This window comes from Chenopodium album, chromosome 8 (assembly GCF_948465745.1).
Source record: "Chenopodium album chromosome 8, dcCheAlbu1.1, whole genome shotgun sequence".
Lineage (NCBI taxonomy): Eukaryota > Viridiplantae > Streptophyta > Magnoliopsida > Caryophyllales > Amaranthaceae > Chenopodium > Chenopodium album.
In genome coordinates this window covers 59,486,044-59,512,574 of record NC_137841.1, presented here as the reverse complement: position 1 = coordinate 59,512,574, position 26,531 = coordinate 59,486,044, and the positions used below count along the sequence as shown (strand labels likewise).

General features: G+C 34.6%; 2 protein-coding genes and 1 long non-coding RNA gene across 4 annotated transcripts; 1 reads left to right on the top strand and 2 right to left on the bottom strand.

Annotated features, from left to right (window-relative positions):
* The first annotated feature begins 1,030 nt into the window (after nt 1-1,030).
* On the top strand, nt 1,031-12,431 carry LOC145641911 (uncharacterized). The gene is made up of 18 exons (XM_081692941.1): nt 1,031-1,245; nt 1,707-1,776; nt 2,334-2,939; nt 3,024-3,197; nt 3,281-3,394; nt 5,623-5,681; nt 6,047-6,113; nt 6,213-6,264; nt 6,369-6,461; nt 6,653-6,736; nt 6,913-7,328; nt 8,248-8,309; nt 9,357-9,426; nt 9,772-9,852; nt 10,015-10,116; nt 10,542-10,666; nt 10,854-10,971; nt 12,073-12,431. The coding sequence occupies exons 1-18, from the start codon at nt 1,190-1,192 to the stop codon at nt 12,181-12,183; spliced, it is 2,460 nt and encodes an 819-aa protein (XP_081549067.1). The 5' UTR covers nt 1,031-1,189; the 3' UTR covers nt 12,184-12,431.
* Nucleotides 12,432-13,598: 1,167 nt separating this feature from the next.
* Nucleotides 13,599-18,744, bottom strand: LOC145641910 (putative serine/threonine-protein kinase PBL7). Its single transcript, XM_081692940.1, has 5 exons — nt 18,361-18,744; nt 17,566-17,735; nt 16,787-16,976; nt 14,481-14,872; nt 13,599-14,125 (listed from the first exon to the last, which is right to left on the bottom strand). Exons 1-5 carry the CDS (start codon nt 18,461-18,463, stop codon nt 13,862-13,864), a joined length of 1,119 nt encoding a protein of 372 aa, XP_081549066.1. The 5' UTR covers nt 18,464-18,744; the 3' UTR covers nt 13,599-13,861.
* Nucleotides 18,745-22,393: 3,649 nt separating this feature from the next.
* On the bottom strand, nt 22,394-26,015 carry LOC145556182 (uncharacterized). 2 transcript variants are annotated; one of them, XR_014091793.1, is made up of 4 exons: nt 25,758-26,015; nt 25,359-25,558; nt 23,849-24,072; nt 22,394-22,948 (listed from the first exon to the last, which is right to left on the bottom strand). It is a non-coding gene; the product is annotated as an uncharacterized LOC145556182 (long non-coding RNA). The 2 variants fall into 2 exon arrangements; XR_014091792.1 differs by having other exon boundaries at nt 25,359-25,551.
* Between the last annotated feature and the right edge of the window lie 516 nt (nt 26,016-26,531).

Genomic DNA, 26,531 nt, shown 5'->3' with positions numbered 1-26,531 from the left:
CAAATCATTTGTGTACATCGGGTGTATAATAATATTTAGCATATAATGAACTATTTTAGCGTAATTTTTAACCAAATTTAGGTAACTTTTAACTTGCTTTGGGGTAATTTTAAACCGATGGTTACCTTCAAATACTGATATCTAATCTTTATTCTTTTACACAGATCAACTTTATCAATAAAAGCCTTTGATCATATTTATCTTAATAGTGAGTCAACTTTAATTTTAATCATTTTAATAGTATGTAACTATTATTTATAGTGAGTCAACTTTTTATTGTTTTGGGGTAACTTTATAAGTAATGAACCAACATTGTACATTCTAACCAATGAATTATAGTGATACATTTTCAAATAAAAAAAATATAATCAACTAAGGCCTTGTTCTTTTTAGCTTCTGGGTAGAGCAGATTTCAGCATAGCAGAGTAGAGTAGAGCAGATTGAAGCAGAGCAAAATCGAGCTGAGTAGAGCTGAGTGGAGCAAAATTCATTATTATTATTAGGAAAATGTTATCCATGACACTTAGGGCTATATAAGCATTAAATTTACACTTGAAAATCATAAAAAGTTAAGAAATCATCAAAATATAAACACTAATAACACTGATTTGCGCGTGTTTTTGTCAAAAATTCCTAATTTTATACAATTTCCAAGAATATATTTAATGCTTATATATAGCCCTTAGGGCTACATATAACCTTACCCTTATTATTATCACCATTACTATTATTCAAACCTTTTGCAGTTTGGTTGCCAAAAAAAATAAAATAAATAAATATATATATAAAAAAAAAAAAAATTGTAAAGGCAAAGAGAGTACTTGTAAATGGTAACAATTTTCAAACCAACCCATTCCAACCTTCCACAACATCTCCCCCAAATTTGGGTTGTAAGAAATCATCACATGCTAATCACAAACAACACCCTTCATTCTTACTAAAATTCATCATCAAATCGCTGCTGCTTCCCACTGGCATGTGCTCAGATGCGCACCCTTTCTCTCTCTCTCTCTCTCTCTCTCTCTCTCTACTCTGCTGCACCACTTCACCAGTAGTACAACACCATAATAATAGTCTCCCTCTCTTCAACCCCCGTTGAAAATTAAATAAATATCAAATTATAATCCTAATTTTTAACCTCCTTCTTTCCTAGATCTTCTCTTTTCTTATTTTCTCTCTCCTCCCGATCATGAAAATGAAACTCAACTCTACTACTAATCCTCTCATTTCTCTCGAACACAAGAGGTTTCTCTCTCTACTTTTTCCGCCTTTTTTTAGCCTTTTTTGTTTTTCTTTCACGCGCTCTCCTGTTTTCCCGCTTTCATTCTTCAATTTCATGATTTCTGTCGATTTTTTTGGCTGCTGATTTTGATTTTGATTTTTTCGACGTAATTTTTGTGTAATATGGGTTTAATTTTGGTTTTTCCGACGTAATTTTGTGTCGGTTCTGATTGATATTTGATGAAATGTAGGTTTACATTTTTTTGATCTAATTGTTTTGTGGTTTGAGCAAGGGTTGAGTAATTTGATTGGATTTTAATGTCGAATTCGAGTTGAATTTAGTTGGAGGTGAATTTGGTGGTACGAATTGAGCAATGCTGTGTTGTATGTTAGTGTTTTTCATCTTTTTGTTTTTTGGATAAAATGTTGATATGATTTTTGATTGAGATATTGCTAATTTGGAGATGATGTTTTGTTTGTTGTAGGGATGCTTATGGATTTGCTGTTAGGCCTCAGCATGTGCAAAGATATAGAGAGTATGCTAACATTTACAAGGTACTACTTAATAGTTTTATTGCTCGTGTTTTCGATCGATTCATGAATTTTGAAGGGATTTTGAAGCATTGGCAATTGTTTTTGTGCATTGAGATGAGTGTGAAATGTTTGCTATACTTAAATGTTCTACTTGCTATAGGGATTCTATGATTTAATGAGTTGAGGAATTCGGCCTTATTCGTTTTTGATTGGTTTTCGTGGTTTATATGAACGAGGAAGTCTTAGGTGAGATAGTGTCACACTATTCCTTGTTAGATTCTATAATCATCCTCAAAAAGGTAAAAAAGATAAGTTATCAAGGTTGAGTTAGTTTTTGTTAGTCGTCTCCAAACATTTATATTTATTGAGATTTTTATGAAGAATATTTGGCTAACATTTTGACTAAGATGATAGTTGTTGAATTTGTGTTTAAATTAAACTCGTATTAGTTTATACGAGTATTGAGTAGATGAAGTGCTTATAACTCGACTGCTATCTATCCCGCCTCACTTTCACAAAGTGATGGATGTAACTTATTGTTCTGAAATTGTTGTTTTTCTTATATTTGGTTTTTTCAGGAAGAGGAAGAAGAAAGATCTGATCGATGGAATATTTTTCTGGAAAGGGTATCCGAGTCTGTCCAATTGCCTGTTGATGGGGTAGCAGTTGATGCAGCTGACAACAAAGAAGGTGACAGGACATCTGAAGCTGATACTAATCATCAAATATCAGATGAAGGTTTTAATGGAACTGATACACCTAATTCAGTTGACAATGGAGAACAGGAGCCAGTGGTCCCAGCAGTAGAGGAAAAGAAAACTCACAAAGTTCAAATATGGTCGAACATAAGACCGTCATTATGTACAATAGAGGATATGATGAGTGTTCGGGTAAAAAAGAAGAACCATCTGTCTAAGAGAGGACAAGATACTGATCCTCAAAAGACTCTCAAAACTAATGAAGAGGCTAAATCTTCCAAAGGAGCACCGGAAGATGATTCGGAAGAAGAATTCTATGATGTGGAGAGATCAGATCCTGTTCAAGATGTCCCTTCTATTGATAGTGCTGCCTCACCTGCAACTACTAACCTTTTGGAAGGAACCAACTTAGACTCTAGTTCTCCATGGAAAGAAGAGCTTGAAGTCCTTGTTCGAGGGGGACTGCCAATGGCCCTTAGAGGAGAGGTATATTATTTGATTAGGCTACATGTTATTTGTTGTTTACTGGGTATACTTGTTTAATAGTTGGTTTAATCCTTACAATTGTAGCTTTGGCAAGCCTTTGTTGGTGTGAAGGCACGCCGAGTAGAGAACTACTATCAAAATCTGTTGTCTACAGAAAGTAATCATGGTTATAAAACAAATCAAGAAGAAATAAATGATAAAGAGCCTGGTATAGAAAGTAAAGGACGATGTGAGAAATGGAAGGGGCAGATTGAAAAGGTGAATTGAAATTTGCTCTTGTCAATACTATATATATTAAAAAGGTTTTAGGCCCTGATTTTACTATAATCATATGCACACAGGATTTACCCCGTACTTTCCCAGGCCACCCTGCTTTGGATGAGAATGGTAGAAATGCTTTAAGGCGATTACTTATAGCTTATGCTCGGCATAATCCATCAGTTGGCTATTGCCAGGTAATTGACTTTGAAAAATCTTGTCTACCTCTTCTTTTGAATTCTAGATCATAAGTAATGAAGTATACCTTAGTTTAGTGCCTAGCATATCCAAGTTTTCTATTGAACTTTTTCCAGTTTTGTTGCAAATATTTAGAACTGTTTAGTTTATGCTTCTAGTAGAAGGAGAAAACTTTCGGTTATACATTTGAGAAGCTTTAGTGGAATGACTTGTCTTTTAATTTGGGCGTCTTGTGTTGGTCTTAAAGTTGATCAGGCGAGGAGATGGTATCTCTTTACTTTCTAAGATATGAAGATATCCAAGTCAATTATTTTGGCAATGGTAGAATTCATATGTAGAACTCTCCTTATGCTTAGGGGTTAAAATGGTCCAAGAAAACCATTTTATTTTGGCAATGGTAGAATTCAATGTAAAGCTCAAATTTTAACGGTCACTGTTATTTTCCACGCCTGAGTCGAAGAGGAACTTGATTTTCAGACTGAGGCAGTACTTAAGAAATTGTATTGAAAATTGGGAGTATATGGGAATTGCGTACAAAATATCAACTCCATATTATGAAACTTCTAATGTGTTTGATTTTTGGGATGTCTAATTATATCCTTAAAACATTTTCTTATGTAGTCTAAGACTTGTCTGAGGGTATGGGAGAAAACTTTTTGGTAATTCTCCATGTGGTTTTATGTTTTCAAGTTTTGAGTTAACTGGGGACAACTGAGTAAATTGTTTGTTTGTTTGATAATTTGTGATTGCATCAGAGTAACACTATGAAGTATGAGGCACAGAAACACTTATCCCCAATTATACTGTACCATAAATGGCTAAATGCTGAAAAACAGGGATGACCATAAGTGACAAGCTAGCAATGTTTTGGGCATTTTAAACTTGAAGAAAAAGTAGCTGAAATTTCTCTGCTCACAAATGTTCTAAAAAATTACAGAATTTAAATCATATTGGAAATCCAATCCGTGTCACTGATGGTTGATTGTGACTAGGGCTTTCAAACGGGTCGGGTCGTGTTGTGTCGGGTTTGTGGTCGTGTCAATATTAAACGGGTTGATAAACCCTTGACCCAAACCTAACCCGTTTATTAAACGGGTTGAAAATCCTTGACCGTTTTTCGGGTAACCTTTTACCCACTTACTTTATTAATTCATACAAGTGACTATAGAAAACTTTAAAGTGAAATAGTCGTAAAATTTGTCCTTCTAAACCAAAAATTTTGCCCACTAAAAGTTTTTACTAAAATATTTATACTATCAAATTATGTAGTTAGGAGGGTTAGTAAGATTGACATATAAAAAATCAATTATCTTAACTACTTCAATAGACAAGTTCAGCATGTTGGATTCAGTTTAACCCATTAATGTAATCAGTATGCGTGTCGGTTTCGGGTGAAAATTTCAACCCAAACCTAGCCAGTTTAATTTCGTGCTAGGTTTGTGTCGACCCAATTACTTTAACTGGTCGAGAAATCTTGACCCATACCCGCTTATTTCGTGTCGGGTTCATGTCGTTTTATCGTGTCATGTCAGCTTTTGTCAGCCCTAATTGAGACTTGAAATGGTTTGCTGACATTGTGGCAGGTTCATGGGACTTTAATACTCCCTACCACATATTCAAAAATTTGATGCATTGATTAAAAGGAAATGATGACAAAACAATCTTAGGCTTTTGTTTGATTAGAAGAGCCTATAATTATAGTGGATATATTTTGTTGGCATAAAGTGTTTTTTAATTTAATTTTAATTTTTATTATTTCTTTTGACGGGGGTGCTAAATTGATAATATGACATAGGCAGAGAATAAGAGAGAGGGGGGGGGGGGGGGTGGAGGAGGCTGGAAAGTTGAAACTTCTAGGAATCCCTTAATCATTAGCAGCACCAAGCATTTGACAAATTATACAAACAAACTCATCATTTCCTGCGGTTCTGTCCATCAAAACTGTGAAGTTTTGTTTTTGTTTTTCTTCTTTCATTCTTTCTTTCGTTTTTTTTTAAATGTCAACATTCAGTTATCTGTTTTCATGGTTAAGCTTGCAACTTGCATTAATTCATTAGTTTCTAAATACTCAATCATATTACTAAATTCATGCTATCTAGAACTCTAGAAGGTTTTGCATGCTTTAACGTCTAGTCCTATAGAAGTTTTAGCGAAGCTTTTGTATATCAAATGCACAATGGAATTGAAGAACTTACTCAGCTTGTCATCTCTTTTTATGTATCACCAGGCTATGAACTTTTTTGCTGGCTTACTGTTGCTTTTGATGCCTGAAGAGAATGCCTTTTGGTAGGTCTGAAAACGTTCATTGTTACAACCTTTCTACATTAATCGCACTTTAATGTTGTTCTACATGCGCTGCACTGTCCAGTATCTTTTCCGTTCATATTTAGTTGATACACTTTCCTTGTAAATCTCTCTCTATTTAGTTGACACTTCTCATTTTCCACTATCATAAAAAAGTACCCGACTACTCGCAAAATATAATACCCCACTACCAACTATCACGCTATAAAATAAGAAGTCAATTAAGTTTGCCTAAATCTTTTGTCGGTCAAAAGTGTGTCAGCTAAATAGGGATAGAGGGAGTAATATATTATGTGGGCAGCCCTGATGGGTCATTTGGGTGACTATTTCAATGGCTTTATCTACAGGACTCTTATGGGTATTATGGATGACTATTTTGATGGTTATTATTCAGAAGAGATGATTGAATGTCAGGTAGTAATGCTCTCCTACTATTCTATCAGCATGCATTGTATGTACAATTACCTTTTTTGGGGATGTGACAAGTTGTATGCTCAATATTGTATTTTACAGGTAGACCAACTTGTTTTTGAGGACTTGGTGCGTGAAAGATTCCCGAAATTGGGTTTGTATCCTCTTGTTATTATAATGTTATTAACTCATTTTTTTTTTTTTTTTTCTTTTTTCTCTTTCTACAACTTCTGAATGGTGTGACCTCTCTTCTTGCAGTTAATCATCTTGATTACTTGGGCGTTCAAGTGGCATGGGTTACTGGACCATGGTTTCTCTCTATATTCATGAATATGCTTCCATGGGAAAGTGGTTAGGTTCTACTTTTGATTTTAGATAATGTCCTGATATCTATGGTGCATGACTCTTTTGGACATTCTGCAGCATATACTCATCATTGTTTGCCTGAAGTTTGTCTAATATATATATTTGTTTTTGACAATTCTAGTATTTTAGTGATCAGCTGTTTATAATTTGCTTTTTTTTTTTTTTTCTTACATCAGTTCTTCGAGTTTGGGATGTGCTTCTCTTTGAAGGGACACGTGTCATGCTGTTCCGCACTGCCCTTGCACTAATGGAGTTATATGGTACTGGGATTATAAATTTGTTTTAAGAAGTTTTGGATGTAGTTTACTTGCAAAATGAAGAGGGAAGAGTTTTTTTCTCCAGATATTAGGAAATTATGGGGACATAGGGTTCCTGAACTGTTATTTAAAATTATTTAACAGTTAATAATGATGATCTCCTTTTCAACTTTGCATAGGCCCTGCCTTGGTGACAACAAAAGATGCGGGAGATGCAGTTACTTTGCTGCAATCTCTTGCTGGATCAACTTTTGACAGCAGTCAACTAGTCTTGACAGCTTGCATGGGATTCCAAAATGTGCATGAAGCTAGACTGCAGGAATTAAGAGATAAAAATCGACCAGCAGTAATAGCTGCTATTGAAGAAAGATCCAAGGGCCTTCAGGCTCTGAAAAATTCACAGGGTCTTGCTTCTAAGCTGTTCAGTTTTAAGCATGATCCTGGATCTGTTGTGACAGACAAATCAAAAGTTGCTGATGAAAAAACGAATGGCGATACAACCCACATGGAATCTGGTTCAACTACGCCAGATGATTACTTTATTGGTATGACTGGAGGTGTGGACATTGATCCTGGTTTAGACCTTCAAGAGCAGGTAATGGCTTAATGCTTATTTCTTAGCTTTCAGTCTCATTGTCACAATTTATTGATTAGCCCTATTGGCTAAATGAGAAATTCTATGCTTAGTGTAGTTATTTCTCATTTTTGTCTGAATTTGCAGAAAGCAGTGACTTCCTAGCTTATTAGCTTTATGACTGAATTTCTTTCTGGAATAGCTAAGTTGGAAGCTTACTTTTTCTTTCGGATGATGTCATCGCACTGACATGCCTTTATTATTTTAAAAAAATTGACCTTGGAAGTTTTTAGTCTTTCAGACCTGTAAATTCCATTAATCCTTGATAAATATTCTTTGTTATGTTCAGGATTTGGTAAATTGAGTCAAAAAGTGGTATTTGATCTATTATCTGCTTTTCCTGTGTGCTTTTTTGGGTACATCATAGACAATTTTCAAATACTGAACTGATTGCTGATCTAGTTTCGATCCTGTTAGATTCTTTTCATACGGAAAACAAATTTAATTATATGAGCAAAGATTTTGCACAAAGCTTTAGATCAAGAGCTGAGGAGAAATGAAGCAACAGCTCTAAGGAAACATAGATTTCTTGCAAATCTCTTAGTGTGAGCCATGTTGCTGGTCTGAGTTGATGTATTTGATGAATAGGAGGGGTGGGGGGAATGTAAGGCCAAATCTCATTCTAGGATGGAAAAGTTCTAGTTGTTTCAGTTCTCTCGGCGATGCACTGATGATTTGGTGGCAAGCTTGGTAATACAGTATCTAGGGTATTTACTATTTAGGTAGCTGGGAAAATTAGAGGGATATTATGGTAGGAAGTGTTAAGAGCATTGAGTAGCTAGTTATAGAAACTGAAACTGGATACTTTAAATATACCATTATTTCTCTTCCCTCTCTTTTATTTAGTTTCTCTAACTATTCTCTTTACATTTTCTCTTAGGCGGGATGGTTGAAGGTTGAGCTATGCAAATTGCTGGAGGAAAAAAGATCTGCAGAGCTAAGGTGAAATTCAGGCTCTCTTTTCTCATATATAACAATAATAAGGGATGACATCCTAATCTAATTTCTGAACTAGGATCTGGTATATACTTCCTGAATATTGTAATTATTGTGTCCCTATGTGATGTCATGTTTCTGTTCTTTGTAGTTTCTCTTTACCCTTTTGGATTTAGAGGGTAACTTGATTAGATTCCACAGAAAACTGTGGCAAAGATTGCTTCGTCCAAAAGTGTAATTTTATTGAATTGTTAATATGTACCCGAGTATATTAACTCAGGGTTTTTTTTTCCTTCTTTTTTTTAAAAAAAAAAAAAAAAAAATAGAAGACCAAATAAAGGGCTTGAGAAGAATGTTCATGAAATTGTATGATTTGTTACTTGATGAACACAAATTTATAATTTGTGCTTGTCAATTCTATATGTTCAACATTGGTATTATGCTATTATCAACAAGCCTCCAGTTCCCACTCAAACCTGGAATGGGGAGATCTAATGTATGCAGCCTTCATCATATCACACCTTACTGTTTTTGCTCTTACATTTCGACAGGAAGACATGACCCTTGTATACTCTCTGATATTGGATCTTTCAATTCTTGAACCTAGTCATTGTTAAACTTTGACCTCAAGTTCTCTATTGCTCTTATTTTTTTTTTTAATCATCTAATAACATTTTAGTTATCATGTTATGCATTAGCTTTAGGCTACAGTTATTGTGGCTGCTGTCACTAGATTGCTTTTTTTCTTTTTGTTATAATCAATGGCATCATAATGGAGGTTAAATTTAGGTGCTTCTGGACAATAATTCATGTGATTATGATTCTTGCTTGAAATATTTAAATATTTTTCCTCTTCATGTAGCATGATCATGTAATCATAATAATTCCTCATTCTCCTACTTGCAATTGATGTATGCTGAAACCAAAGCATATTTTCCTGTGAAAAGTGCTAGATTGTCAGCTATTTAGATCATTTCTCTTACCTTTGAGTAATTTCTGGTAAGTTTTAACATTGTTTGTTTATTATTTTTTTTTTCTTTATTGTGGCTCCAGAGCAGAGGAGCTGGAGACTGCATTAATGGAAATGGTGAAGCAAGATAACCGTCGACAACTAAGTGCAAGGGTATGTTTCTGTTATATTCAAATTTTTAATTGAAAGTCCAAACCTTATTCTACCCTATGTCCCTATGTTATCATCATATATCCTTCATAGACATATTGGACTGTGGAGTGTGTACTTTATGAAATATCTGTAAAGGCTTCTAGTCTTGATTGCTGTCAAAAGATGGAGCAGCCAGTCTAAAGTTTAGTGTTTGATTGGATACAATTTACTTTGAAATTAACTGTTTTATATTTACCATTTCCTGGAATCAGAATATTACCTATACAAGATTTAGCATTTTAAAAAAGTACAAGCACTTATGTAGGTAGCAAGTTGCATATTTAAAGTAGTCTTTTATGAAAGCAGGTTGAACAATTGGAACAAGAGGTTTCAGAGCTACGTCGTGTCCTGGCTGATAAGCAGGAGCAAGAAAGTGCCATGATTCAGGTGTAATCTAGCTTTTAGATTTGACAAAATTATTATATTTGAAAAAGATTGAGTATGCATAAATTCTTTTGAGCATAATTCACTTCTTATATTTGAAAATTTTTTATGCAAATTTTGTTCATAAAATTTTGCTCATAACAATCAAGACAAATAACTTTCCAGGTCTTGATGCGGGTTGAGCAAGAGCAGAAGTTAACAGAAGATGCCCGTAGATTTGCTGAACAAGAAGCGGCAGCTCAGAGGCATGCTGCTGAAACTCTTCAGGTTCTTTTTAGATCCTCCACCCCCTCCCCTCCTGGTTTTTGTTCCATCTAATTGGAGGGAAAGGCTAGTTGAATACATACTGTTGGCTGCTTAGGACATAGTGTTAAGACATATTTTGATTTTAGTTCATGAAATCCAGCTACCTTGTTGAACTGCTTGATCAAGTTTTATACTTCGTATATAAGAAATTTTTCTTAGATGTTTTTGCATATTCAATAAAGATTTAGATTATCACGTGCGTTGACCTGCTAGCTTTTAGTTATTGATTGCTAATTAGCACAATACACATCTAAACAAAATTGTAGGTTTAAATTATCTGCTTCAATTATCAGTCCTCCCCATCCTTTTACTTGTATATTTTTTCAAATTATGTGCTGCTGTAGGTTTTGTTAGGATAATACTCATGCTTCTTTACATATGTGTAGGAAAAGTATGATAAGGTTATAGCTTCACTTGCTGAAATGGAGAAGCGGGTAGTTATGGCAGAGTCGATGTTGGAAGCTACACTGCAATACCAGTCCGGGCAAATGAAAGTTCAACCTTCTCCAAGGTATGCTGTCAGGTTGAGTGAAACTTTGAAGTTTTGAGCTGCTTTTCTCATGTTAATGCAAACTTATATCATTTAATAAATGGGCAAGCACTCTTGTGAACACGTTAATCTTTTAAATAAAAGTTTGGCTTCTGTCTGTTCAAGATATAATATTGTGATGTAAGATGGTCTGACCTTTACTTTGCAGGTCACAAAACAATTCTTCGCCTGCACAAAGTAATATGGAGCCTTCAATCGAGGTGCCTTCTAGAAAAATTAGCCTGCTGGCAAGACCTTTTGGACTTGGATGGCGTGACAAGAACAAGGTAGCCTACTTTGATAAGATTTTTTTTATTTACTTCTGATAATGCTGTTTTTGTCAAGTCATAGTTGAATTTATATGTTGCTAGTATGTATAACTTTCTATTTGTAATTAAAATTTAGGGAGTACAGAGTAATATAGAGACTCAACAATCGTTCAGCTTCATCGTAAAGCTTAATTTAGAAGAGGAAAAGAAGACACCTATAGTGTGAATTGGAGTATAGATCATTACAACATAAACATTGAACTATTGATTTATCGAACTAATTTATCTATAAAGGCATCCAATCGTCTCCTGGGCAGGGTAGGGGGTTAGATGCTTGTAGCTTTGCCCCTGTGATAAGTACGATAACAGAGAGGCTGTCTTTAGTTGACCCTTAAACCAATAGATATCATTGTATTCTACTTCAAAGTAAACAAAGCTGTGTATGCTGTTCCCTTTAAGCAATACGTTTTTTTTTTTTTTTTTTTTTTTTGGGTGTTTAGAGAGCCACAAGGGCGGGGGTGAGAATCGATCTCAGGATCTCCTGGAATCGGGAGGGAAGCTCTAACCACTTGAGCTATCCCTCACTCTCTCCCTTTAAGCAATACATGATTACACAGTGACTGCTTTTTTCCCAATAAATAAGGATCATAGGCAGTTTTATGAGCCATTAATTAGGATGGTTATCAGAATTCGTCAAGGATGGCTATCAGAATTCAAAAACATATTTGAGTATTTGACTACCACGAAGAATTAATCAGAGTTGCACTTACCCTGTTACCCATTTTTCTTTCATCTTTCTTTATGTCTTTTGGCATGTTGGTCTCCAAATTAATTTCTGTTGGTCTGTTGTGTAGAGTTACTATTTAGTAGCAGTCTCATGTCCAATAACAAATAAATATGCATTTTTTGATGCTTATTGTCATACATGTTAATCTACCATTATTGCTTGAAGAGATATTTTTGGTTACGTCTTTAAATCCTAACCATGGAAGATGTTGTACAATGATGCACTATGATCACCATAGCTGCACATATTGCGTCTTTGGAGCATCCTAGCACTTGTTAATGTTGTTATATTCAACTGAATCAACTGTGGCCTGAATCCGATGGTTTTAACAGGGAAAGCCAGCGAACACAGAAGAGTCAAGTGATAACAAGCCTGTTGACGAGATACAGAGCCCAGTCGTGGAGAAAGAAAGTGTTGAAAGTGAAGCTCCAGAGAAACCATAATAATATGATTGTTGTTTATACAGGCAAATTGATGAGGTACATAGTCTGTATTGTACTGGTCAAAATCCAGTTCAGGCGGGATACTAATGTGCGGTCCAATTAGTATAGATAAGTCTTGTTGGTAATTTTTGATTCATAGTTGTACCCAGTGTATAGTGTCAATTTTTGTATTTGTTAACGATTATACTAATAAAAACATTGTAGAAATATAGTTAGAAAGTTCTATAAAAATGTGATTGATATTACAATTGTAACGACCATTAGCTTCTCTCAGCCCCTTGGCTTTTTCTGATTTACCACTGTTCCATGGAGTGTCGACCCTTACGTGGTGAAGCGACATTTAAAAAACATACGATTGCAGACGTAAGAAAAACAAGTCAATTGTTTACTCCATTTGTCTCTGAATAATGAATTTATCAGTGACGTTCACTAAATAGTACTAGTGTATATATAAACCTGCAAATATATTTACTCAACAAATTAGTCGAAGAAAACATTGCAGATAATGTGATTTTTCAGTAACACTTGCAATAAAACTCAGCAAATACCTACGGAAAATTAAGCTGTTATCAGCATGAAAAAAAAAAGATTATCCAATGAGTAATTATGTCATTTTTTTTTTAGAAAATAATCCATAATCCTAATTTTTTGTTTCTTCATAATTTTTGCAACGTTGAATGTAATAATGTATCAGTAACCTTAACATTTATAGGGATACAAGCCAAGGGCCTGTTCTCATTGACTGAACTGAACTGAATATTTTATAAGAGAAGGAAATTAGGAGCTGAACTGAACTGAACTGAACGTATGAGAACAGGCCCCAAGTCAATTGTTATACACTTATATTCCGTATGATAAAATTCAATTGTTAAGTTTATTATTCTTTTACTCTTACTCTTCTTCTTCTTCTTCTTTTTTTTTTTTTTTTTTCTTTTTTTTTTCAATTTTGTATTATTTTTTAGCCAAGTCATCAAATAAATTGTTGTAATTCAAAATAAAGTTAAAGATGGTTCAATCAGTTGTACTTCTGATTTGCAGTGAGTGTGGGTAAGGTGAATGTCTATTGGAAAGTTTAAGTTTTTTGTTTTATACTATGCCTTTTAGTCATTGGCACATTATACACAAACGTCAATCATAAACACAGACTGAGCTGAGCTTTCTACTTTGCGCTGTGATTCAAGTTCGAAAAATGTGATAACAGGATGGCTGTTGCGCGATATTCATTGCGTGTTGCCAAGCTTATTGCTTATTGTCCTGCAGCAATAGGAAGGGTTCCTCATTCCTGGGTTACTCCGGACCACTGGTTGGCTATCTCTGCTTGTAAAAGACAGTTTTTGTACTACTAGATATTCTAGTTTGTTTGCCGTTTAGTTCATAGCTCCTCGTGTTAAGACCAAAAATAAAAAATTCAATCATTAACACACCAAGGCATTTATAATATACGAACAGGTTCGCTCTATCATCATCTCTATATGTACGAGTTATAAGTATATAACTGTAAGAATTCATACAAGTACAAAGAACTGAGGATAAATTTTGCTATCTATTGATTCTATGTTTTTTTCTAGTCCCGCCTATCTGAACACAAAACCAGCCTTAAAAGTTGAAACTGAACATTATGATTAAGCAGATTCAATTTACATGTCGGACTTATAACCCTAAAAAATGCAGTTTGCTTTCAATAATCTCTTCTGGCTCTGGGAGTGGAAGCAGCTGAGTGAAAACTTTGACGTGACTCACTCTCTGGATCATATTTTTGGGAAGCAAGGTAAGTTAGAGCTGTGACGACATCAGCCATAAGGGGTCTCATATTAGGTTGTTCTTGCACACACATTGCAGCAACTGCCAAAGCTTGATACAATCCCCTTGCTGGATACCTGCCTTGGAGCGTTGGATCGGCTATCTGAGAAAATTTCCTTCTGTCCTTAAACAAGGGTCGTGCCTGCACCAATGAACAAGAAAAAAAAAAAAAAAAAAAACTAATGGAGTTAAGATCTACAAAACACGATAATTATTACTTTTTCCTTCTTTATCTATTGGGGACAGTAAGTAGGAAGAGATCCAAAATATCCAATTGCCTGTAGTTTTGCCTTTTTGATTACAAAGTTCACTTAAATGGATCATCAATTTCATGAGCATGATCAAGTTATGATATACCATGAATAAAAAATATAAAAAACTCTCAAATGCTTCAACCACCATTGTGTCAACATTTGCCAACCAAGAAGCTAACCTAAGGGTAACCAAGAAACAGTAGTTAAATTATCAACAAAAATGATCAGGATCAAATCTCTTACCCATACTACAAGATTGTGCTCTGCATTACTTTTCGAATTGTCAATTGCTTTCCTCCCTGTAATGAGTTCCAAAAGAACAACCCCAAAGCTATAAACATCTGATTTTAGGGTAAGCTGACCAGTCATTGCATATTCTGGAGCACAATATCCGTAAGTTCCCATCACTCTGGTTGAAACATGCGTATTATCCCCTACTGGCCCCAATTTGGCCAAGCCAAAGTCAGACAGCTTTGGTTTATAATCTTCATCAAGTAATATATTAGAACATTTCAAATCTCGATATATAACTGGTGGGTTTGCTTTATCATGCAAGTATTCCAAGCCTTTGGCAGCACCAGCAGCTATTTTCATTCTTGTATTCCAATCAAGTCGTCTCCTGTCAGGAGGAATGTCTGGAACAAGATAACAGTGGTCAGGAATGGATTTTTCATCCACAAATCAGAGAAAACAACCAACTATGCAGTAATAAACACAGGACTGACATAATATACTGTCAATTCTTATGCATTGCAGAAGTTCATGTGCACTTCAATTGCAATAATGAAAGACTTCAAATATAACATGATGAAATTCACAAGCATAGAATTTTAACAAAAAAAATAAAATAAAATTATCTAGACAGGCTATGATGAAAAAGACTGTCATGTGTAATTACAAACAACTAATCACTAGATAATAATTTTAAATATAAAAACCTATTAATTATGAAGATTATGTCGCTTATCCGGTCAAGATATCAATAACAACATTTATTATCATAGGGGTAAAGCTGAGTACATCTAAGACCCCTACGGCTACCCTGACTAGGTCAGGTGTCTCTTTAAAGAAATTGAGATGTCGATCTTGACTGAATGAGTTATGAACACAAACATGTTGAGAAATAGAACATGCTTAACTACAGATTATGATGTACTATAATGGATGTTTAAGGTATAGTCTACTTCTATCACGAAGTAGTAACTATTAATCAATTGGTAGCCTTTCCCACACTGTGTATAGCTACAACTAGCAATATGCTTCCTCCGTCCTTTTTTAAATCACAATGTATTCCAGTGTTCCTGTACAGGAAATTGCAAATTCATTGGAACCTTAGTACCTTACTGTATTTCGACAATGATTCCGTTTATCTCTCTTCTCATCACATGAGTTCCCTATTTTTCTCTATCTCTCTCCTCTCCTAAAATGCAGCGCATCCCCCTACCTTGCATTTAAAAAAGAATGAAGTACTATTTTACCCAAGTATGGTTTTTCATGTAAAGAGGAGATTATAAGGTAGCCTCACTTGCCCTGGAGGTAGCATGCTCAAATGGTCGGATATAGGAAGCAGTTCTACACAAAGCAGAGTAGATGGTACTCCTTTAGCACCCTCCTTAAACTCCCCTTGGTTGGTGCCTCATGCTTTGGCTGCCATCAATATATAAAGCAGGAATTAAAACCCAAACATATTAGAACTTAAGGTTTATGGGAGAATCTTGAGTTGCATCACAACACAGTGCAAAACCAGATTTTTGTCATGATTCAAGGAAGTGACACAATGCACTTGCATCGTTCTTTGTATTGAACTTCATACAAACCAGTCAGAGTTCAAACTGCTTTGAGATTATGAGGTGCAAATCCAACTAACTCAGCACTACAGCAACTTTTAGCTATTTCTCATATCATCTCATAAGGTGAAAAACCTTCCTCTTTCAATTATCAGGTATCAATTTTATTCTTTCTTCTTAATTATAGTCTAAAGCCACCCAAATATATACCAGATCACTGCATATCTCCAAAAGTTCCATAAATCACCCATATGAAATTCTTCATTGACAGTCTTACATAAATCCAAAATCTCCTATCAAACAATATTAAATATGCCCATACATCCAATGTCAACAAAGAGCTCCTTGATACGAAGAGAATGCATGCAAGCGCCCTTGAATGCGATACATAACTAGTCTCCATCTTCTTCTATGAACATTTAAAAGCGGCCTTACATGAGTGTGAAGGATTGAAAACTGACATATGCATAATATTTCACAAGTAGTATAAGGTGGTTTTGAGCAGATTCACATAATAAGAGAATTGTTTTTACCAATTTTCTACTTTCTTTAGTATAATGCAGTAAGTCAACATTACCCACTAGCAGCCAAATACTAAGAATATTTTTTCCCTTGCTGCACCAAAACGGGGGCTGAGTTGCAACTCTTGCAAGATATAAAAATAACAGGAGTAGTGATGTATTCAGCCCTTTCTTATTAGATTCAGAAAACCTTTTACCCCATGAGTGGACACCAATTAAGAGTCACCAGGTATTTACGTACCATAAAGATGGTCTTCCAATGATCCTAGTGGCATATACTCATACACAAGAAGCCTTTGATCTCCATCAGCACAGTATCCAATTAAGTTAACAAGGTTTGGATGGTGAAGTAGGCTGAGCATCAACACTTCGACAAGGAACTCCCTATTGCCCTGAAGCCCATTATGATCAAGTTGCTTAATAGCAACAACCTACATCAAATCCATTATCTTATAAGTATTAAGACCGTATAAAAAAATATAATTAATTCACACAAATCAGTGTAAAATGTAATTCTCAGTTCACAGAAATGAGCAAAAGCTAGACTACTCCACTCTTCATCCTAATAAAGTGAATTCAAAGTATAAATCAACAACCCCTCCCCCCTTATCAGGCTTTAAATTTTTGTGACAAATGATTCCAACATATTGTAAGAAAGCAACACACATCACAATCCAGTAATTGACTAATAAAAACACCCTCTAGAAAGTTATACAGTTTTTCCAACAAAACATAGCTGCTGGCACGATAATTCACTCAAACATCAACTCAAAATATTGTCACTTGAGAGATTGTTTATAAACAGCAGATATAACCAAGTAATAAAAGTAACAATGATATGGGAGAATGGCTTTTTAATAATACAGAAGCATATTACTATAGAAGACATTCGTGAGTCATGAAAGAAATCAAACCGCCTACATTTATCCAATCAAATTAAGCAAAAAACTAACAATATTGAATACATTGCAATTGCTATAGATCAATATTTCTTTGCAGCTCAGAATGCTGTCACCTTACCTGACAAGTATTTTCCAGCCGTCCTTTATAAACCCGCCCAAAACCACCTTCACCAACTAGATAATCCGCCCGGAAGTTCCTTGTTACAGCTGCTAATTCACGAAACGTAAACGTCTTTACAGCAATATGATCTGATTTGCCATCCTTTGTACTCTCTTTTTTCCCATCCCCTATATAATTCAGCTTTAAGCATAAGCAGCCATAAACACATATAAAGCATGCAAATTTTTCCCTAGAACGACCAAATGCAATATTAAACAAGAATAAGATGAGCACCATGCACAATCATCAAAGAACATCATAATAATACATGCATTGATGATGTATCTTTCAAATTAAGCTGAATTGGCAAAACTGAGATCATGTAAACAAGTGTGTATCCAAGTGTCCAACACACATATTTTGTGAAAATTTTCTTTATATTGGCCCAAAATAAATGTTCACACCCAGGTCATTACACATAATGTCTAAGATCCAACACGGGTACTTGAGGTAAATTAAATAGTCCGAGGCCATTCGAGCAACATAGTTTGAAAGTACATCATAATTTCACAAACAGCTAAAATCAAAGATGAAATTCTGCTGATAAAAAAACATCATAATATTATCTATCAAATAATCCCACAATTATAATTACCAACCAAAATAAAGTAAAAAAGGCTCAATCATACATCAAAACTAGGAAACCCCAGAAATTATACACCCAAATATAGCAACTTTAAAATTCAAAATAATCAATCAATTGAAGTGGGTATTTGAAATTTATGCTGAAAATTACCCAAATGAAGGAATCACCTGAACTTGATGATGAGATCTGATGTTCTAAACTCTTTTTGACATTTCTTTTCTTCAAATTTTCGTCTGATTTTCCAGCACCAGTACAAGGAAACCAACCCATTTCTTGGAATTTTGTCCAAAATCCCTCGATTAAGCAAAACTTTTGGTGGGATTAAGAGTGACAGTAGCAGTAGTATTTAATAAAATGGAAGGATAAAGCAAATGGAAAAGGTCAACAAAAAAAGTGTTGGTACCAAAAACACGACTTTTGGGTATGGCTTTTGGGAGGAGATGGTCAAAGGTAATGGGAAGAATGAGACACTGAATTATGTAATTGGTTTGAAAATAAGATGATGATGTCTCTTTCATCATTGAAAAATTAAAAATACTGCCTTTTTATACAGGGCATGTTCATGGTGCTTTCTGCTCATATCTCTTTGAACAACTATGAGTGCTTGGTATGGGCTTATAGGAGTTATGGGTTATGGCTATTGGCTACTACTCTCATCTTCGGACTCGATCCGTGAAACGGTTCGAATTTAGACCCGTCTATGGATATCATAGCCGACGTAATTCGACATAAAACCAATTTGATAATTATTTGATCCAATAATTTAAGACTAACCTTCTGATTTGAAATTATCCGGCTCCTAATAAATCCAACTTAAATTTTATAGATCCTAAACCAAGTCCCTCCAACAAATAAATGATATGATTCGTCAGACAACATGTTGTGATTTGATTTACTTAACATGTTTAAAATGATGACGTGATAATACCCAACTTAAGATAACTTGGAACAAAGATTTTATATTTTTATACTTACCTCAAAAGATATACATGGAGATTAGAGATGTTAATGGATCGGATTCAGATTGGGTAGAGCTTCACCCGCATTCATCCATCATTCCAATCGCTCCATCCACATCCATTCGTCACCTGCTTCACTTGTCACCCACATTTGTCCATTCGTCATTCGTGAATGAAACGAGTGGATCGAGTAACTAATGGATGGATATATAAAATGTGAAAAAAAAAAATTAAAAAAAAAAAATCCACACTAACATTATTTATGGTTATTCCTACAATAATTTAGTGGTTGTATTTGCCTATTTGGTAAACAACTTATTTGAGCAAAATTAGCTTATTTGACCAACATTAGCTTATTGACTATTAAATAAGCTAATTCAATGTGTTTGGTAGAAAGCTAATTCAATGTGTTTGGTGGAAAGCTAATTCAATATGTTTGGTGGAAAGCTTATTTAAAGAGCTTATTCCACTAAGTAAGCTCAGCTTATTTAAAGAGCTTTTTCAATTAGCTTATTCATTAATGAATGGTGAAATGATACTTACACCTCTATTTAATTTAAAATACTACCTAAACTACCTACCCCTTAATTAGTTTATTGGTCATTTCACATACTCAAACAACTTTAAACTATCAGCTATTTACCAAACACTTTTATACTATCAGCTAATAAAATAAGTTAGTCAAATCAGTTAATACAACCAGCTAACCAAAATCAGCTAACATAATTAGCTTTAGCTTTCATTGTTAAGCTATTCACCAAACACGGCTTGTATTATTAATAAAAAGGAAACAACGTAATGTTTGAAAAAAAATTAATTGCAACAAAAAGTATTTTTCTTGCGGATGTAAAATATTTTTTATCAGAACTTGTGGATAAATAATCTCAGTACATGTGAGTTAGGTATAATACAATGACCTCACTTTTACAATTTTTTACCTTTGAGGACCTCCCACTTTTTTTTTCACCTTTAAGGACCTGGGGTTAACATTCTGACAACTTAACTCACCTAAGTTCCGACCAAAATGTTAATCCTTTCATTATGAAATCTTAAATCCTTCAAAGCATCTATAACTAATACTAAAGTAATTACCACTTACATCACCATTTTACATGTGTCACCTTCTTATAAAAAAATTCCCTCCTAAACTATTTGTGACATCATTCTCACTTTTTTTTTCTTTTTTTTTTCCTTTTCAAAATAAAGCTAATATTTGAAAATTATTGATTAATTATACATTTTTCTAAAAGTTTTTACGAATAAAATGGCTAATTAAACACTTTATTAGTGATAGTAGAGTTTGAATTATTTTTCCCTCTTTATTAATTGTTCAAGTTTTCTATAATGAATCAAAAACGAATGCTTTAAAATTTTTATTATAATTGTGAAGTTAATTAGAATCTATAATTTCACTAAAAAGAGGGCACTCAAGCTACACCTTAACACGTGTCACTCTATGCTTAATAACTTTCCCACTCATTTTTCCACCTCTAAATATATCAACTAAAATTGTGATATCGCAATATACTATAATATGTGTATTCATATAACTAAAAAAATATTGTATATTCTTGCAAGGCAAAATATAGTATATTATATTATATTTACAAAATAATCTACTATAATATATTCATATTACTAAAAAAAAAAAAGTATATTCCTGCAAGGCAAAATAAATTATTCATATAAAAAATTATAAAAATATGTAAAAATAACGCTATTAGATTATTTTATAAAGTATATACTTACAAAATCAATTCCTCCCTATGATAACTGATTAGATCAATAATTAAAATTAAAAGATTTTAAAAGTTAACTTAGTTATTAAAAAATTAAATCACTTTTTAATAAGATCAACTAGCATATACTAAAAAGATCAATTATTCTGGTGCGGCTAGCCGCACCATGCGGCATGATGCCAAATCAACAAATGAGAAAGTAACCCCACCAACCTAGTAACCCCTCCAACCAAGTAATCTCTGACCGGACCTAGTAACCATTGACCGGACCAAGTAACCCCTGACCAAGTAACCCATGATCGAACCTAGTAACCCCTGACCGGACCAAGTTACCCCTTAAGTAACCCCTCCGACTTAGTAACTCCTGACCGGACCAAGTAACCCCTCCGACTTAGTAACTCCTCTAGTAACCCCTCCGACTTAGTAACCCCTAAGTAACCCCACTTAATTAACCCCGCCACTAACCCCTCAAGTAACCTCACTTAAATAACCTCCCAAGTAACCCCTACTAACCCCTTTAAGTAACCCCACTTAAGTAACCAATCTAGTAAGCCCTTAAATAACCCTCGACCTACCCATCTAATAACCCCTTAAGTAACCCCCGACCTAGTAACCCTTGACCCACCACCACCCCCAATACGTCATGCCACCACCACCACCATACACCAAACCCACAAACAAACATAGATCAAACCGAACCCACAACTAAATCAATAAAAAAAAAAATTAAAAAAAAATCGAACAAATACCTTTAAAATTAACAATGGCTTCGAATTTCACTTCAAGTATGGCTAAAAAGGCAAATTCGACCATGAAAACTCTAGATCTAGAGTTTTTATGGCCAAATTTGGCCTTAAAAACCTATAAGTTGTTTTTCGACGACGGAGTACGAGGAGCTCACAGAGTACGACGACGGGTTGGTGGAGGACATGCGTTCTTCCTTTGTAATTGCAGGTGGTTTGTTTTGCAAGTATGCTGCCCTTTTTGGAGAAAAAAGGATAGAGAAAGAGGAGATAGCTTGGTGAAGCAGGTGATATGAGTGGCTAACTGGAGAAGAAAAAATTAAAAGAAGTGAGAGAAAGAGGAGATAGAGAAGAAGAATTAAAAAATTATATTGTGGCTGGCCGTATGTTGCGGCCAGCCACATATGAAACTTTGTGTTACTTCATACGAAGAGAACCGTGTCGAAGGAACTCGCACTAGTGGAAAAAAGGTTATCCGTAACGGGCAAAAAGGGCCCATCCGTAACGGGCAACGTCCGTTACGTATGCTGCCGTTACGGATGGCCATTATTATTCGTAACGGGCACCGTCCGTTACGAATAACTACTTATTCGTAACGGGCACTTACAATGTCCGTTACGAATAAGTAGTTATTCGTAACGGGCGTTTCAGGTGCCCGTTACGAATAAGAGTTATTCGTAATGGGCACCTGAAACGCCGTTACGAATAAGTAGTTATTCGTAACGGGCATTGTAATGTCGGTTACGAATAATCTCCGAATAAGACAAAAAATTAGGGGCATTTGTAACTAGCATTTCAGGTGCTAGTTACAAATACCCCTATTCTTCTTTCCATTTACCACCCAAATTATTACATTCTAAAAGACTTATTATTCCTTGACCTTGACAAACAACAATACTAATAATACCTGCATATTTGTAGTAAAATATCATGTAAATGCTAGACAAATCCTGTATTACATACTGTACTACTACTTGTTTTTTTATACTCTCCTATATACACTAATGACTTCCTGTTAAATTCTCAGCAAATTTCATCTGACATCATTATAACAGTTGCATCTGCATTCTCTTGTCAGCATTCTCTTCCTAACCTTGTTTTTCATCTGCATTAGTTGCAGATAACATATCCCCTGCAGGCTGCAGCTGTATTGACCGATCTCTCGGACTCATCGATATTCCCTGAGGTCGAACCAGGAAGATTATGCATGACAGAGGAAGATGGTGGTCAAACTAACTCACCACTCCCATGAGCTGACTCCATATATAATAATAATTCATGACCCAGCACAAGCCTTCTGTGTACTTTCAAGACCTGAAACCAAAACAATATTAATCTAATAGTCCGGATAAACTGAAACAGTAAACAAAACACACTAGTAGAGAAAGACTTTTACATAACACCACATATAAATTATCTGGTCACAACCCATGTAAAGAACTAAAGAAGGCATCTTGATAAATATTCTCATCACCTTCACAAGTATATTATCTTTTATAATCCATATAAAACTCTAGTGTATACTCAATTTACAAAAGAGAGTCAATGTTCCAACTTTGGCCATTAGGAACAAAACAACATTATACACTCTTATCAATTAATCAAAGATAGCAAGAGATAATATAAAAAGAGGCCAACATAAACCAAATTGATATAGAGCTCTAGAAGAATAGTTTGATGTAAACCAAATTGCTTTACATAGAAATGTTACAAAGATAATAAAGAAAACAAAATAAATTTGGTCTAATATCCCTAAATAAAAAGTAATAAAAAGAATATGATCCTTCTTCCTCCTAATAGACATATTAGCATCTATATATCCATAGCATACCTTCAAAAATAGTCAAAAGTCAGACCATAAATCACTGATGGGCATACATATCATTTCCAAGATACCATTAGTCACTACAGAATTGTAAATTATCAATCTATGTGAAAGTAAAAGGCATTATAATACACTTATCATAAAATTATGCATAAAAGAATATTAATCTGACAAACTAACAATAATTCCACACATTAAATTAAAATAATAATAAGAATAGTAATTAATGATTCAGTTGTGCCATGGCTATATGCTTTAGATCAATTAGTTCAATAAGGCCCATATACAGGGTCTGTTACACATCATGCTTTGACAGGACACATGCCATGAAATGATGCATTGATGCCGATAAGAAAAGTACATGGTGTGAAAGTAGTTTAGTAACTCACCTTGAATACTTCTCTGCCTTCAATTTATTCTTGGCTTCTTTTTGTTTTTTAACTAAATTGTAAAAGTCTTCTGATTCATCACTATCTCCAGCATCAGTTTTGCCACCCAAACGCTCTGGCTCATTAACAAGTTCAGCAGCATCATTAGCTTTTGACTTGATTCCGGCTCTACCCAGAACCTAAAGTTGGTGTTTCCATCTCCTTTCTCCTAGCTCAGCTCTTTCCTTTCAAAAAGTTGCGAGAAAATAACAGTTAATACAAAGTTGCCAGACATATAATGTTTTTCATTGACAGTACATAAGCAGTCTGATTATACTACAAACAAATTCGAAAGGGGTGGTGGATCTTCTGACCTTATTAAAAGCAAAGAAAATACTAGGAAAACTTGCAATTGCTGGACAATAGACCATAATGAATAGGATCACATACATAGAGTGTGATTAGATCAAAGGTATCAAGTATGACAGTAAATGTAATGACCAGAAAAGCGTTTACTGTCAACAGATCGACATCCCTCATCCTACTGGCTATACCTGGCATTGAAGGTGGCAATAGATCATGATCAACAATCAGGACTTCTTCTCAACTAATCAAAATTTCCATCCATCACTTCTCTGAGCAGATAAGGCATATTGCTTTAAAACTTCAATTAACATCAGGACACATAAAAAGTTTAGGGAAATTGTTTCGTGTACCTTTGATGTTAGAAAAATGCACGGTGTACCTAATTATCTAACAAATGCACATATCATTGACTTATTAAACCAAATGCACCGTATACCTAATTATTTAACAAATGCACGTATCATTGACTTATTAAACCAAAATCACGCTCACACACTGACTTCCTTATATATGCACTAGAACCGCCTAAAAGCATAAATTACATCATCATAATAATCATCAATCGTTTCAAGCTTTCTGTTAATTCTACCAATCACACCACAACAAAACTCAGTCATCTAGCTCAATTCATAACAATTCAGAGTAATTCTTTCCCTCACCACACATTTTGCAACATCTTATCCACAAATCAAAACCACCCATCAAAATTTACCACCAGTTAATTCCACAAGTACTCTTTTACGACCAAAAGACTTCCCAAAAAAATTCTTGTCACGCTAAATACAACCAATTTGAAAATTGAATTACAATATTATTGTAACCATTATAAAATTTTTTTTTTTTTTTTGAAAAAATTATTTTAGTGGATAAAAATCAAATTGTAATGTATCCAATCTATCCATTATAAAAATAATTGAAATAGGAGACAACCAAAAAATTATTATTATTAAAAAAACTTGCCCGACAAATGTTTCATTTTCCTTACATTTTGCGGCCTGTCAATTTAAGAATAAGGAACTTGACTTAATGATTTGGGACAGGAACATGGCCAAAGGTGACCATCACGAGCCTTTTTACTATCATGATCCATGGCTGAACTAAGAATTAAATTAACGACAAACCCTCAAATGTAAAACAGATATTCAATGAAAAAAAGGTATTTTACCTCAGATCTGCTTTATTCCAAACTATATCCAAGATCTCCAGTCGACAGAAGACACCATCAGCGATGAACTTTCGCTTCTTGCTCATATTAATCGCCATGATTATAGTGATTTTCGAGTTACGAAGAACAGAGAAGATAACCACCGAGGAGAGAGAATAGAGAAGAGAACCGAGGAGAGAGAAGAGAGAGACGGCTGCAAGCTTGCAAATGAGGAGTAAAAAGAAACAAAATGAGGGTTTTTTTAAAAACAAAATATCCAGCAAAATTAACACAAACCCATAAATCATCCAAATCAAGTCACACATATTAGATAAAACAAACCCATAAAGAGAAAAAAATCAAAATGAACCCAGAAAGAAATTTTTTTAAAAAACCCCCAAAAAAGAGAAATTAGTTCACCTTCAGAGATAGAATTTTGAATCTCAGCACATTTTGCATTCTGAATCTACTGAATCTTCGCGAGTAATTCACCAACAGGACCCGGAACCACCATCGAAGCATCTTCAGTCGTAGAAGTTAGGGCACTATCTTATGCTTGTTCCGTTGTTCGTATATCCACATAGAGATGAAAAAAATGGAGGAGATTGAGTGAGGAGAAGAGGGGGATTGAGTGAGGAGATGAGGGAGATAGAGTGAAATGATAGAGGAGAGAGGAAAGAGGAGCATGACGGCTTGAGAAGAGTGAAAGTAAGGAACCCTAGTTATAACTATAAGAACGGCTTTTCTCATTAGTTGGGCCAAATTCAACATTTGTAACGGGCGCTATCTTGTCTGTTACGAATAAATAAGTATTCGTAACGGACATTATATTGTCCGTTACGAATACTTATTTATTCGTAACGGGCAATATGGTGCCCGTTACGAATAATATGTATTTGTAGCGGACTGTTATTTTTTCCGTTACGAATATGTTTATTGTAACGGGCATAACTTTACCCGTTACAAATAGCCTGTTACGAATGACAATTTTTCCACTAGTGTCGGCAAAATGACCCCGTAACATCGGGAGAAGGGGTGGTCTTCTATCTTTTGATTAGGAAAGCGTCATCCCACCCAAATCCTCCCCCCTAAAGAAGCACCAATCGCTATGCATTTCTTTCTTTCTGGAAGGGAAAATAAAGTAAGAGAAAACCACTGCCGCAAGCTGCTTACTAAAAGAGGGCGAAAACACTA

What these genes read in the sequence shown, in the direction of transcription:
- LOC145641910 (XM_081692940.1), bottom strand. Translation starts at nt 18,463, where the DNA reads ATGGGTTGGTTTCCTTGTACTGGTGCTGGAAAATCAGACGAAAATTTG. An exon ending in ATTGGAAGACCATCTTTATG is followed by an intron (nt 14,873 to 16,786) that starts GTACGTAAATAC and finishes ATCTTGTTCCAG; the next exon opens with ACATTCCTCCTGACAGGAGA. An exon ending in AGCACAATCTTGTAGTATGG is followed by an intron (nt 14,126 to 14,480) that starts GTAAGAGATTTG and finishes TCATTGGTGCAG; the next exon opens with GCACGACCCTTGTTTAAGGA.
- LOC145641911 (XM_081692941.1), top strand. Translation starts at nt 1,190, where the DNA reads ATGAAAATGAAACTCAACTCTACTACTAATCCTCTCATTTCTCTCGAA. An exon ending in AGTATGCTAACATTTACAAG is followed by an intron (nt 1,777 to 2,333) that starts GTACTACTTAAT and finishes TGGTTTTTTCAG; the next exon opens with GAAGAGGAAGAAGAAAGATC. An exon ending in AAAGTTCAACCTTCTCCAAG is followed by an intron (nt 10,667 to 10,853) that starts GTATGCTGTCAG and finishes TTTACTTTGCAG; the next exon opens with GTCACAAAACAATTCTTCGC.